The sequence below is a fragment of the Mustelus asterias genome, chromosome 5, assembly GCF_964213995.1.
Source record: "Mustelus asterias chromosome 5, sMusAst1.hap1.1, whole genome shotgun sequence".
NCBI classification, from domain to species: Eukaryota; Metazoa; Chordata; class Chondrichthyes; order Carcharhiniformes; family Triakidae; genus Mustelus; species Mustelus asterias.
In genome coordinates, this window is record NC_135805.1 from 17603126 (window position 1) to 17617846 (window position 14721).

The 14721-nt window shown below is 45.8% G+C and overlaps 1 protein-coding gene across 1 annotated transcript in view; it reads right to left on the reverse strand.

Moving 5' to 3' along the window:
• The window catches only part of LOC144493386 (uncharacterized), a 159276-nt gene that overhangs the window by 2419 nt on the left and 142136 nt on the right, over positions 1–14721 (reverse strand). The window contains exon 3 of the mRNA XM_078212223.1: positions 12473–12647. Coding sequence (XP_078068349.1) covers positions 12473–12647 — 175 coding nt within the window. The remainder of the gene's footprint in view (positions 1–12472; positions 12648–14721) is intronic.

Here is a 14721-nt window from a genome sequence, read left to right on the forward strand (position 1 = left end):
CGGAGGACAGCTGAGGAAGAGGCACCAGTCTGACCTGGACCTGGTATTACACAGAAACATCGAAATTAGAAGCAGGAGTAGGCCTTTCGGCCCTTTGAGTCTGCTCCGGCATTCATTTTGATCATCGCCAATCATCAAATTCAATATCCAGATACCCCTTTTGCGCACCACCCCCATACCTCCCCCACCCCCCCACCCCCCCCCCCATCCCCCAACCCCACCCTCCCACCAGCCCCCACCACCCCCCCCCCGCCCCACTCCCAATATCCCTTGTTCCCCGCCACCCCCACCCCCCCCCCCCCCGCTCCGACCCGCCCCACTCCCAATATCCCTTGTTCCCTTTAGCCCCAAGTGTTAAACTTAATTTCTTCTTGAATGTTTTGGTCTCAACTCCATTCTGTGATAATGAATTCCACACATTCAGCCCTCTGGGTGAAGAAATTTCTCCTCACCTCAGTCTCAAAAGGTTGTCTCCTTACCCTCCCCGAGTGTGGCATGGTGGCTCAGTGGTTAGCACTGCTGTCTCATAGCACCAGGGACCCGGGTTCGATTACCGGCTTGGGTCACTGGCTGTGTGGAGTGCACAGGTTCTCCCAGTGAATGCGCAATAATAAATAAACTTAAAAACAAATTATGACCCCTAGTTCTGGACCCCCCTGTCATCAGGAACGTTCTTTCTGAATCTACCCTGTTTCATCCTGTTAGATTTTGATAAGTTTCCATGAGATCCCCTCTCACTCTTCTAAACTCCAGTGAATATAATCCTAACTGACTTAGTCTCTCCTCATATGACAGCCCGGCCATCTCAGGAATCAGCCTGGTAAACCTTCGCTGTACTCCCTCTATACCAAAGACATCCGTCCTCAGATAAGGACACCAAACTGCTCAGGATACTCCAGCTGTGGCCTCGCCAACGCCCTATGCAGTTGCAGCAAAATATCCCTATTCCTAAACTCATATCCTCTCGCTATGAAGGCCAACATACCATTTACCTTCTTTCCTGTCTGCTGGACGTGCGCACTTACTTTTAGCGACTGATGCATGAGGACACCAAGTCTCCCTGAGTATTCACCCCTCTCAATTTACACCCATTGAAACAACAATCTGCCTTCCTATTTTTGCTACCAAAGTGGATTTATCCCCATTATCCCCATTAGAAACATAGAAAACCTACAGCACAAACAGGCCCTTCTGCCCAAAAGTTGTGCCAAACACATCCCGACCTTCTCAACCTACCTATAACCCTCCACCCTATTAAGCTCCATGTACTCATCCAGGAGTCTCTTAAAAGACCCGATGGAGTTCGCCTCCACCACCACTGACGGCAGCCGATTCCACTCGCCCACCACCCTCTGTGTGAAAAACTTAGCCCTAACATCTCCCCTGTACCTACTCCCCAGCACCTTAAACCTGTGTCCTCTCGTAGCAGCCATTTCCACCCTGGGAAAAAGCCTCTGAGAGTCCACCCGATCTATGCCACTCAACATCTTATACACCTCTATTAGGTCTCCTCTCATCCTTCGTCTCTCCAAGGAGAAAATCAGCCTGGTAAACCTGAGCTCCCTCAGCCTGTCCTCATAAGGCATGCCACTCAATCCAGGCAACATCCTTGTAAATCTCCTCTGCACCCTTTCAATCTTTTCCACATCCTTCCTATAGTGAGGCGACCAGAACTGAGCACAGTACTCCAAGTGGGGTCTGACGAGGGTCTTATATAGCTGCATCATTATCCCCGGATTCCTAAACTCAATCCCTCATTATACTGCATGCATATGCCCACTCACTCAGCCTGTCCAAATCACACTGAAGCATCTCTGCATCTTTCTCACAGCTCACCCTCCCACCCAACTTTGTATCATCTGCAAACTTGGAGATAATACATTTTGTTCCCTCTTCCATACCATTAATATATAATGTGAACAGTTGGGGTGCTAGCATAGATCGCTGCGGAACCCCACTCGTCATTGCCTGCCAATTGGATAAAGATGCGAGGTGATGCATTTTGGTGGATTGAACCAGGACAGGACTTACTCAGTTAATGGTAGGGCGTTGGGGAGAGTTACAGAACAAAGAGATCTGGGGGTACATATTCATAGCTCCTTGAAAGTGGAGTCACAGGTGGACAGAGTGGTGAAGGAGGCATTCGGCATGCTTGGTTTCATCGGTCAGAACATTGAATACAGGAGTTGGAATGTCTTGTTGAAGTTGTACAAGCCATTGGTAAGGCCACACTTGGAATACTGTGTGCAATTCTGGTCCCCTGTCATAGAAAGGATATTATTCGACTAGAATGCGTGCAGAAAAGATGTACTCGGATGCTGCCGGGACTTGATGGATTGAGTTATAAGGAGAGGCTGGATAGACTGGGACGTTTTTCTCTGGAGCGTAGGAGGCTGAGGGGTGATCTTATAGAGGTCTGTAAAATAATGAGGGGCACAGATCAGCTAGATAGTCAATATCTTTTCCCAAAGGTAGGGGAGTCTAAAACTCGAGGGCATAGTTTTAAGGTGAGAGGGGAGAGATACAAAAGTGTCCAGAGGGGCAAGTTTTTCACACAGTGGGTGGTGAGTGTCTGGAACAAGCTGCCAGAGGTAGTAGTCGCGGTGGGTACAATTTGGCCTTTTAAAAAGCATTTAGATAGTTACATGGGTACGATGGGTATAGAGGGATATGGACCAAATGCGGGCAATTGGGATTAGATTAGTGGTTTCTAAAAAATGGGTGGCATGGACATGTTGGGCCAAAGGGCCTGTTTCCATGCTGTAAACGTCTATGACCCATTTATGCCAACTCTTTGCCTCCTATCTGCGAACCAGCTTTCAATCCATCTCAAGACATTATCTGCAATCCCATGTGCTTTATCTTTACACCGTGACTGCACGGTGAGTGCTGTTTGGCTGAGAGGAATGCTTTTGGAGTTGGGTGAACACAGGGAGTTGGGTGAAACAGGCAGCAGAGGCTACAAGCGAGAGTGCTGATTGATAAGCAAGTGTTATTTTTTCTTTTAGCTCTTGACATTGTTGTTGTTGTTCACTGCTATAGTGTTTGTGTGTAATTTCTGTGATTTATAGTTTGAAAAGGTTCTGCTCGGTAATAACAAGGAGCAGGAAAGAAGGGCCCTCGAAACTTGGATATAATCTGAAACAAAACATCTTTCAAAAGTTTAATTTAAGGGGTAAGACATGACAGGAAAACTCCAAGCCGTGGTTTGCTCCTCTTGCTCCATGTGTGAGGCTGGGGAGAGATCCAGTCCCCTGGGTCAGCATGTGTGCAGGAAGTGTCTCCAACTACAGCTCCTGGAAGCTCGAGTTTCAGAGCTGGAGCGGCGGCTGGAGACACTGTGGAGCATCCACGAGTCAGAGAGTATCGTGGATAGCACGTATAGAGAGGGGGTCACACCACAGGCTGAGACTTCGCAGGCATGAAGGGAATGGGTGACCACCAGACAGAGCAAGAGAGACAGGCAGGTAGTGCAGGAATCTCCTGTGACCATTCCCCTGCAGAACAGATATACCGCTTTGGATACTGTTGAGGGGAATGACCTCTCCAGGGAAAGCAGCAGCAGCCAAACTCTTTGCACCATGGTGGGTTCTGCTGCAGAGGGGAGGGGTAAAAAGTGTGCCAGTGAAATTGTTATAGGGGATTCAATTGTAAGGGGAATAGGCAGGCGTTTCTGTGGCCGCAAACGAGACTCCAGGATGGTCTGTTGCCTCCCTGGTGCCTGGGTCAAGGATGTCTCGGAGCGGCTGCAGGACATTCTGAAGGGAGAGGGCGAGCAGCCAGTGATCGTAGTACACATTGGTACCAACAACACAGGTAAAAAAAGGGATAAGATCCTGAAAGCAGAATACAGGGAGCTAGGAAGAAAGTTAAGAAATCGGACCTCAAAGGTAGTGATCTCAGGGTTACTACCAGTGCCACGCGCGAGTCAGAGTAGAAATGACAGGATATATCGGATAAATACGTGGCTGAAGAGATGGTGTCAGGGGGAGGATTTCAGATTCCTGGGACATTGGGACCGGTTCTGGGGGAGGTGGGGCCTGTACAAATTAGAGAGGCTACACCTGGGCAGGACTGGTACTGATCTCCTGGCAGGAGTGTTTGCTAGAACGGTTGGGGAGAGTTTAAACTAATATGTCAGGGGGATGGGAACCTATGTAAGGAGTCCTAGAAGGAGGGAGCAAGAACAAAATGTGGGGAGAATGTTCCAACTAAATCAAAAATCAGGAACAAAGTTAAAAGGAAGGAGAACTCAGGAGATGTTATTGATGGAAGTGTTAGAGTTCAAAAAGAAGGTACAAAAACTAGCACAAGGGCACTTTATCTGAATGCTCGTAGCATTCAAAATAATGTAAATGAGTTGACAGCACAATTCATTGCGAACGAGTATGATTTGGTGGCCATTACAGAGACATGGTTGCAGCATGGTCACGACTGGCAGTTAAATACCAGGGGTATCAGACTGTTCGGAGGGATTGACAGAAAGGAAAGGGAGGTGGTGTCGCTCTGATATTTAAGGATGACATCAGGGCGGTAGTGAGAGATGGAAAGAAGGTTGAATCCATTTGTGTGGAAATTAGAAATAGTAAGGAGAAAAAGTCACTGATAGGCGGAGTCTATAGGCCACCAAATAATAACATCATGGTGGGACGAGAAATAAACAAAGAAATAACAGATGCATGTAAAAATGGCACAGCAATTATCATAGAAACGTAGAAAAACTACAGCACAAAACAGGCCCTTCGGCCCCACAAGTTGTGCCGAACATATTCCTACCTTTTAGGCCTACCTATAACCCACCATCCTATTCAGTCCCATGGAGTCATCCAGGAGTCTCTTAAAAGACCCCATTGAGTTTGCCTCCACCACCACTGACGGCAGCCGATTCCACTGGCCCACCACCCTCTGTGTGAAAAACTTCCCCCTGACATTTTATTCTACAGATCAATTGGTCAAACCAGGTCGGTCAAGGCAGCCTTGAGGAGGAGTTCATAGAATGTATCCGTGTTAGCTTCCTTGAACAGTACGCAATGGAACCTACAAGGGAGCAAGCTATCCTCGATCTGATCCTGTGTAATGAGACAGGAATAATTAATGATCTTGCAGTTAGGGATCCTCTTGGAAGAAGCGATCACAGTATGGTTGAATTTAAAATACACATGGAGCGTGAGAAGGGAAAATCCAATTCCAGTGTCTTGTGCTTAGACAAAGGAGACTACAAAGGGATGAGGGAGGAGTTGGCTAAGGTAGACTGGGGGCAAAAACTTCATGGTGGAACAATTGAGGAACAGTGGAGAACTTTCGAAGCAATCTTTCACAATGCTCAGCAAACGTATATACCAGTGATAAGGAAGGACTAGAGAAAAAGAGAGAATCAGCCATGGATATCTCAGGAAATAAAGGAGGGCATCAAATTGAAGGAAAATGCATACAAAGAGGCAAAGATGAGTGGGAACCTAGAGGATTGGGAAATCTTTAAAGGTCAGCAGAAAGCCACGAATAAAGCCATAAAGAAAAGTAACTTGGATTATGAGAGTAAACTAGCTCAGAATATAAAAACAGATAGCAAACGTTTCTCCAAATATATAAAACAAAAAAGAGTGGCTAAAGTAAACATTGGTCCTTTCGAGGATGAGAAGTGGGATGTAATAATTGGAAATGAGAAAATGGCTGAGGCATTGAACAGGTATTTTGTGTCTGTCTTCACAGTGGATAAGATAAAGCTGCACGGTGTTACGGGTAATGTATTAGCAAAGACAGAGGATTGGTTAACTAACAGAAAGCAAAGAGTGGGGGTAAATGGGTGTTTTTCTGGTTGGCGATCAGTAACTAGTGGTGTGCCTCAGGGATCAGTGTCGGGACCGCAATTGTTACGATTTACATAGATGATTTGGAGTTGGGGACCAAGTGTAGTGTGTCAAAATTTGCAGATGACACTAAGATGAGTGGCAGAGCAAAGTGTGCAGAGGACGCTGAAAGTCTGCAAAGGGACGGACAGGGTAAATGGTAGGACTCTGAAGAGTGCAGTTGAACAGAGGGATCTGGGAATACAGGTACAGAATTCTCTAAAAGTGACGTCACAGGTGGATAGGGTCGTGAAGAGTGCCTTTGGTACATTGGCCTTTATAAATCGGAGTATCGAGTATAAAAGTTGGAGTGTTATGATAAGATTATATAAGGCATTGGTGAGGCCAAATTTGGAGTATTGTGTACAGTTTTGGTCACCTAGTTACAGGAAGGATGTAAATAAGATTGAAAGAGTGCAGAGAAGGTTCACAAGGATGTTGCCGGGACTTGAGAAGCTGAGTTACAGAGAGAGATTGAATAGGTTGGGACTTTATTCCATGGAGCGTAGAAGATTGAGGGGAGATTTGATAGAGGTGTATAAGATTTTGATGGGTATAGATAGAGTGAATGCAAGCAGGCTTTTTCCGCTGAGGCGAGGGGAGAAAAGAACCAGAGGGCATGGGTTAAGGGTGAAAGGAGAAAAGTTTAAAGGGAATATTAGGGGGGGCTTCTTCACGCAGAAAATGGTGGGAGTGTGGAATGAGCTGCCGGATAAAGTGGTAAATGCTTTTAACATTTAAGAAAAACTTGGACGGGTTAATGGATGAGAGGGGTGTGGAGGGATATGGTCCAAGTGCAGGTCAGTGGGATGAGGCATAAAATGGTTCGGCGCAGACAAGAAGGGCCAAAGGGCCTGTTTCTGAGCTGTAATTTTCTATGGTTCTATGGGATATAGATAGTCTAAGTGAGTGGGCGAGGGCCTGGCAGATGGAGTACAATGTTGGGAAATGTGAGGTCACCCATTTTGGTAAGAATAACAGCAAAAAGGACTATTATTTAAATGGTAAAAAATTGCAACATGTTGCAATTTTTTACCATTTAAATAATAGTCCCTTTCAGAGGGACCTGGGTGTCCTTGTGCATGACTCACAAAAAGTTGGTTTGCAGGTGCAGCAGGTAATTAAGAAGGCAAATGGAATTTTGTCCTTCATTGCGAGGGATGGAGTTTAAAAACAGCAAGGTTATGTTGCAGCTGTATAAGGAGCTGGTGAGGCCACACCTGGAGTACTGTGTACAGTTTTGGTCTCCTTACTTGACAAAGGATATACTGGCACTGGAGGGGGTGCAGAGGAGATTCACTAGGTTGATTCTGGAGACGAGGGGTTTGGCTTATGAGGAGAGACTGAGTCGACAGGGGCTATACTCATTGGAATTCAGAAGAATGAGGGGAGATCTTATAGAAACATATAAGATTATGAAGGGAATAGATAAGAATAGATAAGGGAAGTTGTTTCCACCAGCAGTTGAAACTAGAACTAGGGGGCATAGCCTCAAAATAAGGGGAAGCAGATTTAGGACTGAGTTGAGGAGGAACCTCTTCACGCAAAGGGTTGTTAATTTGTGGATTTCCTTGCCAAGTGAAGCAGTTGAGGCTACCTCATTGAATATTTTTAAGGCAAGGATAGATACATTTTTGAAGAGTAAAGGAATTAAGGGTTATGGTGAGTGGGCGGGTAAGTGGAACTGAGTCCACGAAAAGATCAGCCATGATCTCATTGAATGGCAGAACAGGCTCTAGGGGCCAGATGGCCTACTTCTGCTCCTAGTTCTTATGTTCTTATAGTCGCCTGTTACATGAGACCTGTTCGAAAGATTTCAGAAAGTCTAAATAAACCACATCCACCAGTTCTCCCTGGTCAACTTTACGAGTAACATCCTCAAAAATTGAGGACTGAGTCCAGCCAGGTGAGCTAAGCGTCAATGGGGGAGCATTCTCGGAACATAATTCCGTCAGTCTTAACTTACTTATGGAAAAGGATAAGAGTAGATCGTGGGTGAAAGTACTAAATTGGGGGAACAAAGAACAAAGAACAGTACAGCACAGGAAACAGGCCCTTCGGCCCTCCAAGCCTGTGCCGCTCCTTGGTCCAACTAGACCAATCGTTTGTATCCCTCCATTCCCAGGCTGCTCATGTGACTATCCAGGGAAGGCTAACTATGATAAACATAGGCAGGAACTGGGGAGAGTAGATTAGCGTGGTTTCTTGAGGGTCATGTGGAAATCTTTTTAAGGCCAGTTGATTAGAGTCCAGGACCAGCATGTTCCTTTGAAAATGAAGGATAAGGAAGCAAGATTCCTGAGCCTTGGATGATAAGACAAATTGTGAGCTTCGTCAAAAATTAAAAGGCGGCATACTTAAAGTTCAGGAAACTGAAGAGAGACAGAGTCCTTGAAGAACAGAAAGAAAGCAGGAAAGAACTGAAACAAGAAAGTTTAAAATGGGCCATGAATGTCTGTGGAAAACAGGATTAAGGAAAATCCCAAGACATTTTATTTGTCTATAAGGGGTAAGAGGGCAGCTCGCGAAGGAATAGGTCCTCTCAAGGATGAAAGAGGGAGTGCGGAGCTGGAGAAAGTGGGTGAGATCCTGTACGAATACTTTGCATCGGTTTTCACAAAGGAGCAGGACATGGTGGATGGAGAGTCTAGGGAGGGGGTATGTTGACATCCTAGGGCATGTCAATATAGTAAAGGAGGTGTTGGGTGCTTTGAAAAGCATTAAGATAGACAAGTCCCCTGATGGTGTCGAGCCCAGAGGGAGGCAAGGGAGGAAATCGCTGGGGCCATGTATGAAATCTCTGTATCCTCTTTAGTTGCAGGAGAGGTCCCAGAGGACTGGAGAATAACCAATGTTGCTCCTTTGTTTAAGAAGAGCAAGAGCAAAAATCCAGCAAATTCCAGGCCTGGAAGACAGATGTGATGCAGCAATTAGCCTCAAGAACATTGCAAATTACTTACAACCAGAGTCAATTGCTAATTTTCTATTTGTAGTCTTATATCAGTGGTTGGGAAATTATTGGAGAAAATTCTCAGGGACTTAGTAAAGTCCAGTAAAGGAGATCGTTGTACGATAATCTGGGAGTTTGAGTATCTTTGTCCTGAATATCAGTTGACCGTGTCTCCGAGTGCCAACACCTTTTTGCAAATTTCCAATTTGCAAAAGTAAATTTGGGACAGGAACTGAAACAAATATTTGTCCTGAGGGGATCACCAGTTTCTTCCCGGTTTATAGAGGAACCAAATCCATATCATAGAAACCATTGAAACCCTACAGTGCAGAAACAGGCCATTCTGCCCATCGAGTCTGCACCGGCCACAATCCCACCCAGGCCCTACCCTCATATCCCTACACATTTACTGTTTTTGGGCAACATGGGACCTGTACAAGCGGGATGGTCTACACTTGAACCAGAGCGGAACTAACATCCTTGCTGGTGGGTTTGCTCATGCTGCTGGGAAGAGTTTAAACTAGTTTGGCAGGGGGAGGGAACCCAGACTGTTAGCAAAACAGTATAACATAAAAAAGCAATCAGGTCAGAAGGAAGTAAGACCAGGCTGGAGGGCCTCTACTTTAATGCCAGCAGTATTAAAGTTAAAACGGATGAGCTATGGGCGAGGATTGACACGTGTAATTATGGTATAATAACCATCAGAGAGACGTGGCTGAGTAAGGGGCAGGATTGGCAGCTCAACATCCCGGGATATAGAATATTCAGGCGAGACCGAGGAGGGGGTAAAAGAGGAGGAGGCTCTCCATTATTAGTTTCAGATGCAGTTACTGCAGTCAGGAGAGATGATATCTTGGAGAGGGCATCAAATGAAGCTTTGTGGGTAGAGTTTAAGAATAAAAAAGGACAGCGATGTTGCTCGGTGTTTATTATAGACCCCCAGGTAGTCAGCGGGAAATTGAAGAGCAAATATTTGCGCAATTCACAGAGGGGTGCAAAAATAATAAGAGGGTTATTATATTAGGTGAGTTCATCTTTCCCAACATTAATTGGGATAACCATCGTGTTAAGGGCTTAGATGGAGTAGAGTTCTTAAAATGTAGACAGGAAAACTTCTTCGGTCAATATGTTGAGGATCCAACAAGGGAGGGAGCTGTGCTGGACCTAATTCTGGGGAATGAAACCAGACAGGTGGTTGATGTGTTGGTGGGGGAACATTTTGGTGATAGCGACCACAACATGGCTCAATTCAAATTTGTTATGGACAAAGAAATTGAGTAAAAGTAAAGAAAAGCAAAGTTTATTTATTAGTCACAAGTAGTCTTACATTAACACTGCAATGAAATTACTGTGAAAATCCCCTGACAAGTTGCAGAAAAAGGTTTTGGATTGGGGGAGAGTAGATTTTAACAAAAATAGGATCTGGCCAAGGTAGACTGGGATGGGTTACTTGTGGGGAAATCTACAGGGGAGCATTGGGGGGTGTTCAAAGATGAAATGGGGAGAGTATAGTCCCAATATGTTCCCTCTCGGGGAATAGGAGGATGTTATAAACCCAGAGAAACATGGATGACCAGAGACATTCAGGATACGATGAGAAGGAAAAGTGAGGGTGTTAACAAGTATAAGGGAAGTAAGTCTGCGGAGGCATTCGTGGAGAACAGAAAGTGCAGGATGGAGCTGAAGAAATCAATTAGGAGAGCAAAGAGGGGATATGAGAAAGCTCTGGCTGGTAAAAGTAGGTAAATCCTAAGATATTCTATAAGTATATCAATGGGAAGAGGATAACCAGGGAAAGAATAGGGCCTATTAGGGACCAAGAGGGAAATCTGTGGGTGGAGGCAGAAGATATTGGTAGGGTATTAAACAAAGATTTCACATCTGTCTTCACCCATGAGAATGAAGAGGTAGTTATGGAACTTGGGGAGAGACTGTGAGGCTCTAGAGAAAATTAACACAGGGAATGACAAGATATTGGAGGTATTGGCAGGCATAAAAGTGGACTAATCTCCAGGTTCGGATGAATTGCGTCCCAGGCTGTTGTGGGAGGCAAGGGAGGAAATTGCAGGGGCTCTGACCCAAAATTTTTAGTTCCTCCCTGGCCATCGGGGAGATGTGATGTGGAGATGCCGGCGTTGAACTGGGGTAAGCACAGTAAGAAGTCTCACACACCAGGTTAAAGTCCAACAGGTTTATTTGGCAGCAAAAGCCACAAGCTTTCGGAGCACTGCTCCTTCATCAGGTGAGTGGAATTTGTGTTCACAAAGAGGGAATCCAGAGAACGGGAGAATAGCATGTGGTCCCACAATTTAAGAAAGGTTGTAGAGACAAACCAGGGAACTACAGGCCAGTGAGTCTCATGTCTGTTGTTGGGAAACTACTGGAGAAAATTCTGAAGGAGAGAATCTATCTCCATTTGGAGAGGCAAGGTTTGATCAGGGATAGTCAGCATGGTTTTGTCAGAGGGAGGTCATTTGCGTTTGATGTCATTTACATGGAGTTCAGTTTGACAAAATCCCACATGGGATTAAGAAGGCTAATGCACATGGGATGCTGTGTGATCTGACAAGGTGGATTCATAATTGGCTGAGCGGTAGGAGACAGAGGGTGGTGACAGATGGCTGCTTTAGTGACTGGAGGCCAGTGACGTACCACAGGGATCCATGCTGGGCCCCTTGTTGTTCGTCATTTATATAAATGACATAGATGACTACGTGGGGGGTAGGGTCAGAAAGTTTGCCGATGACACAAAGATTGGCCGGGTGGTTAACAGTGAGGGTCAGTGTCTTAGGTTACAAGAAGATAGAGACGAGATGGTGAAATGGGTGGATAAGTGGCAGATGGAAATTAACCCTGAAAAATGTGAGGTGATGCACTTTGGCAGGAGTAATTTGACAAGGAAATATACGATGACAGGTCTGACACTGGGAAGTTCCGAAGAACAAAGGGACCTTGGCGTGTTTGTCCATAGATCTCTGAAGGTGGAAAGGCAGGTAAATAGGGTGGTGAAAAAGGCATGTGGCACACTCACCTTTATCAATCGGGGTTGATTACAAAAACAGAGAGATCATGATGGAGTTGTCTTGAACTTTGGTGAGGCCACAGCTGGAGTACCGTGTGCAGTTCTGGTCGCCACATTATAGGAAGGATGTGATCGCACTGGAAGGGGTGCAGAGGCGATTCACCAGGATGCTGCCTGGGATGGAACATTTAAGTTATGAAGAGAGGTTGGATAGGCTTGGGTTGTTTTCGTTGGAGCAAAGAAGACTGAGGGGGACCTGATTGAGGTGTTCAAGATTATGAGGATCATGGACAGGGTGAATAGGGTGCAGCTGTTCCCCTGAGTTGAAGGGTCAGTTAGGAGGGGGACACAAGTTAAAAGTGAGGGTGGGAGGGTGGGGGGATTTGAGGAAACATTTTTACCCAGAGGGTGGTGACGGTCTGGAATGCGCTGCCTGGGAGGTTGTGGAGGCGGGATGCCTCACATCCTTTAAAAAGTATCTGGACGAGTACTTGGCATGCCATAACATTCAAGGCTATGGGCCAAATGCTGGCAAGTGGGACTGGTGGGTAGGACAGGGCCTTTCATGTGTCGGTAGCGACTCGGTGGGTCGAAGGTCCTCTTCTGCACTTTAGTCTTCTGTGATTCTCTGAATATATCAGGAACTAAACTCACCTGACAAAGTACCAACATGCATCCATTGATCCTAAACTAACTTCTTGATTTGTCGGTTCAGGGGGGTTGTTGACTTCAGGAGCTATTGGAATATATACTCTGAATCTTGGTGACAGTTTGCCACTATCCAAAATTCCAGCAATTCCCCAAGGTGCAGTGAGAGGAACAATTGTACCTGTGGACAGAGAAACACACTGTTACAGCATTTAACCAGGTGATACCTGTGGTATTGCTTACGATGAGTCAGAAGACTTTCTCAGAAGATTAAGGAAATTTGGCACGTCAGCTACGACTCTCAGTTGCACCATAGAAAGCATTTTTTCTGGTTGTGTCACAGTTACACTGGTTGAATATGGCTCCTGTTCTGCCTAAGACCGCAAGGAACTACAAAAGGTTGTGAATGTAGCCCAATCCATCACGCAAACCAGCCTCCCATCCATTGACTCTGTCTACACTTCCGGCTGCCTCGGCAAAGCAGCCAGCATAATTAAGGACCCCATGCACCCCGGACATTCTCTCTTCCGCCTTCTTCCATTGGGAAAAAGATACAAAAGACTGAGGTCACGTACCAAATGACTCAAGAACAGCTTCTTCCCTGCTGCGGTCAGACTTTTGAATGGACTGACCTTGCATTAAGTTGATCTTTCTCTACACCCTGGCTATGACTGTAACACTACATTCTGCACTCTCTCGTTTCCTTCTCTATGAACAGTATGCTTTCTGTATAGCGCGCAAGAAACAATACCTTTCACTGTATGGTAATATATGTGACAAAAAATCAAATTACCCTCTGGCAGAAGAAGTTCCTCCTCAACTCTGTTCTAAATTGACTCCCCCGTATTTTGAGGCTAGTTCTTGTTTCCATTGTAAGTGGAAATAACCTCGCTGCGTCTACCCTGACTAGCCCCTTCATTATCTTATATCTCTATAAGATCTCCCCTCAACTTTCTAAACTCCAATGAGTACAGGCCCAGTCTACTCAATCTCTCCTCATAAGCTAACCACCTCATCTCCGGAATCAACCTGGTGAACCTTCTCTGTACCCCCTCCAAAGCTAATATATCCTTTCTTAAATAAGGGGACCAAAATTGTACACAGTACTCTGGGTGCGGTCTCACCTGTACCCTGTACAGTTGCAGCATGACCTCCCTGCTTTTATACTCCATCCCTCTCGCGATAAAGGCCAACATTTCACTTGCCTTCTTGATGACCTGCTGCACCTGCAAACTGAGTTTTTGTGATTCATGCACAAGGACCCCCAGGTCCCTCTGCACAGTACCATGTTGTAATTTTTCACCATTTAAATAATAGTCCATTTAACTATTCTTCCTTCCAAAGTGGATAACCTCACACTTACCGACGTTATACTCCATCTGCCAGATCCTCGCCCACTCACTTAGCCTATCCAAATCTCTCTGCAGACTCTCTGTGTCCTCCTCCAGATCGTCGATGTATATGGTAAATATGTATATATTTATGTATATGGTAAATAGTTATGTATATGTATATGGTGAATAGTTGAGGCCCCAGCACCGATCCATGCGGCACGCCACTAGTAACTGATTGCCACCCATTTATTCCGACTCTCTGCTTTCTGTGAGATAGCCAATCCTCAATCTACGTTAACACTTTACCCCCAACTCCGTGTCCCTTTATCTTATGCAGCAACCTTTTGTGAGGCACCTTATCGAATGCCTTCTGGAAATCTAAGTACACCACATTCAAGGCTACGGGCCAAATGCTGGCAGGTGGGATTAGGTGGGCAGGTCAGGGCTTTTCTTGGAGGGGAGGGCCTTTCACAGGGTCAGGGCCTTTCTCGGAGCGGAGAGTTGACACGTTGGAGAAAATCTCCATTACAAGGGAGGAAGTGTTAGGTTTTTTAGGGAATATAAAGACTGACAAATCCCCAGGGCCTGATGGAATCTATCCCAGGCTGCTCAGGGAGACGAGAGATGAAATCGCTGGGCCTCTGACACAAATCTTTGTCTCGTCACTGGACACAGGTGAGGCCCGGAGGATTGGAGGATAGCTAATGTGGTCCCGTTATTTAAGAAGGGTAGGAAGGATAACCCGGGAAACTATAGGCCGGTGAGCTTGACGTCCGTGGTCGGGAAGTTGTTGGAGAGGATTCTTAGAGATAGGATGTATTCGCATTTAGAAAGGAATAACCTCATTCACGATAGTCAGCATGTTTTTGTGAGAGGGAGGTCATGCCTCACTAACCTGGTGGAGTTTTTTGAAGAAGTGAC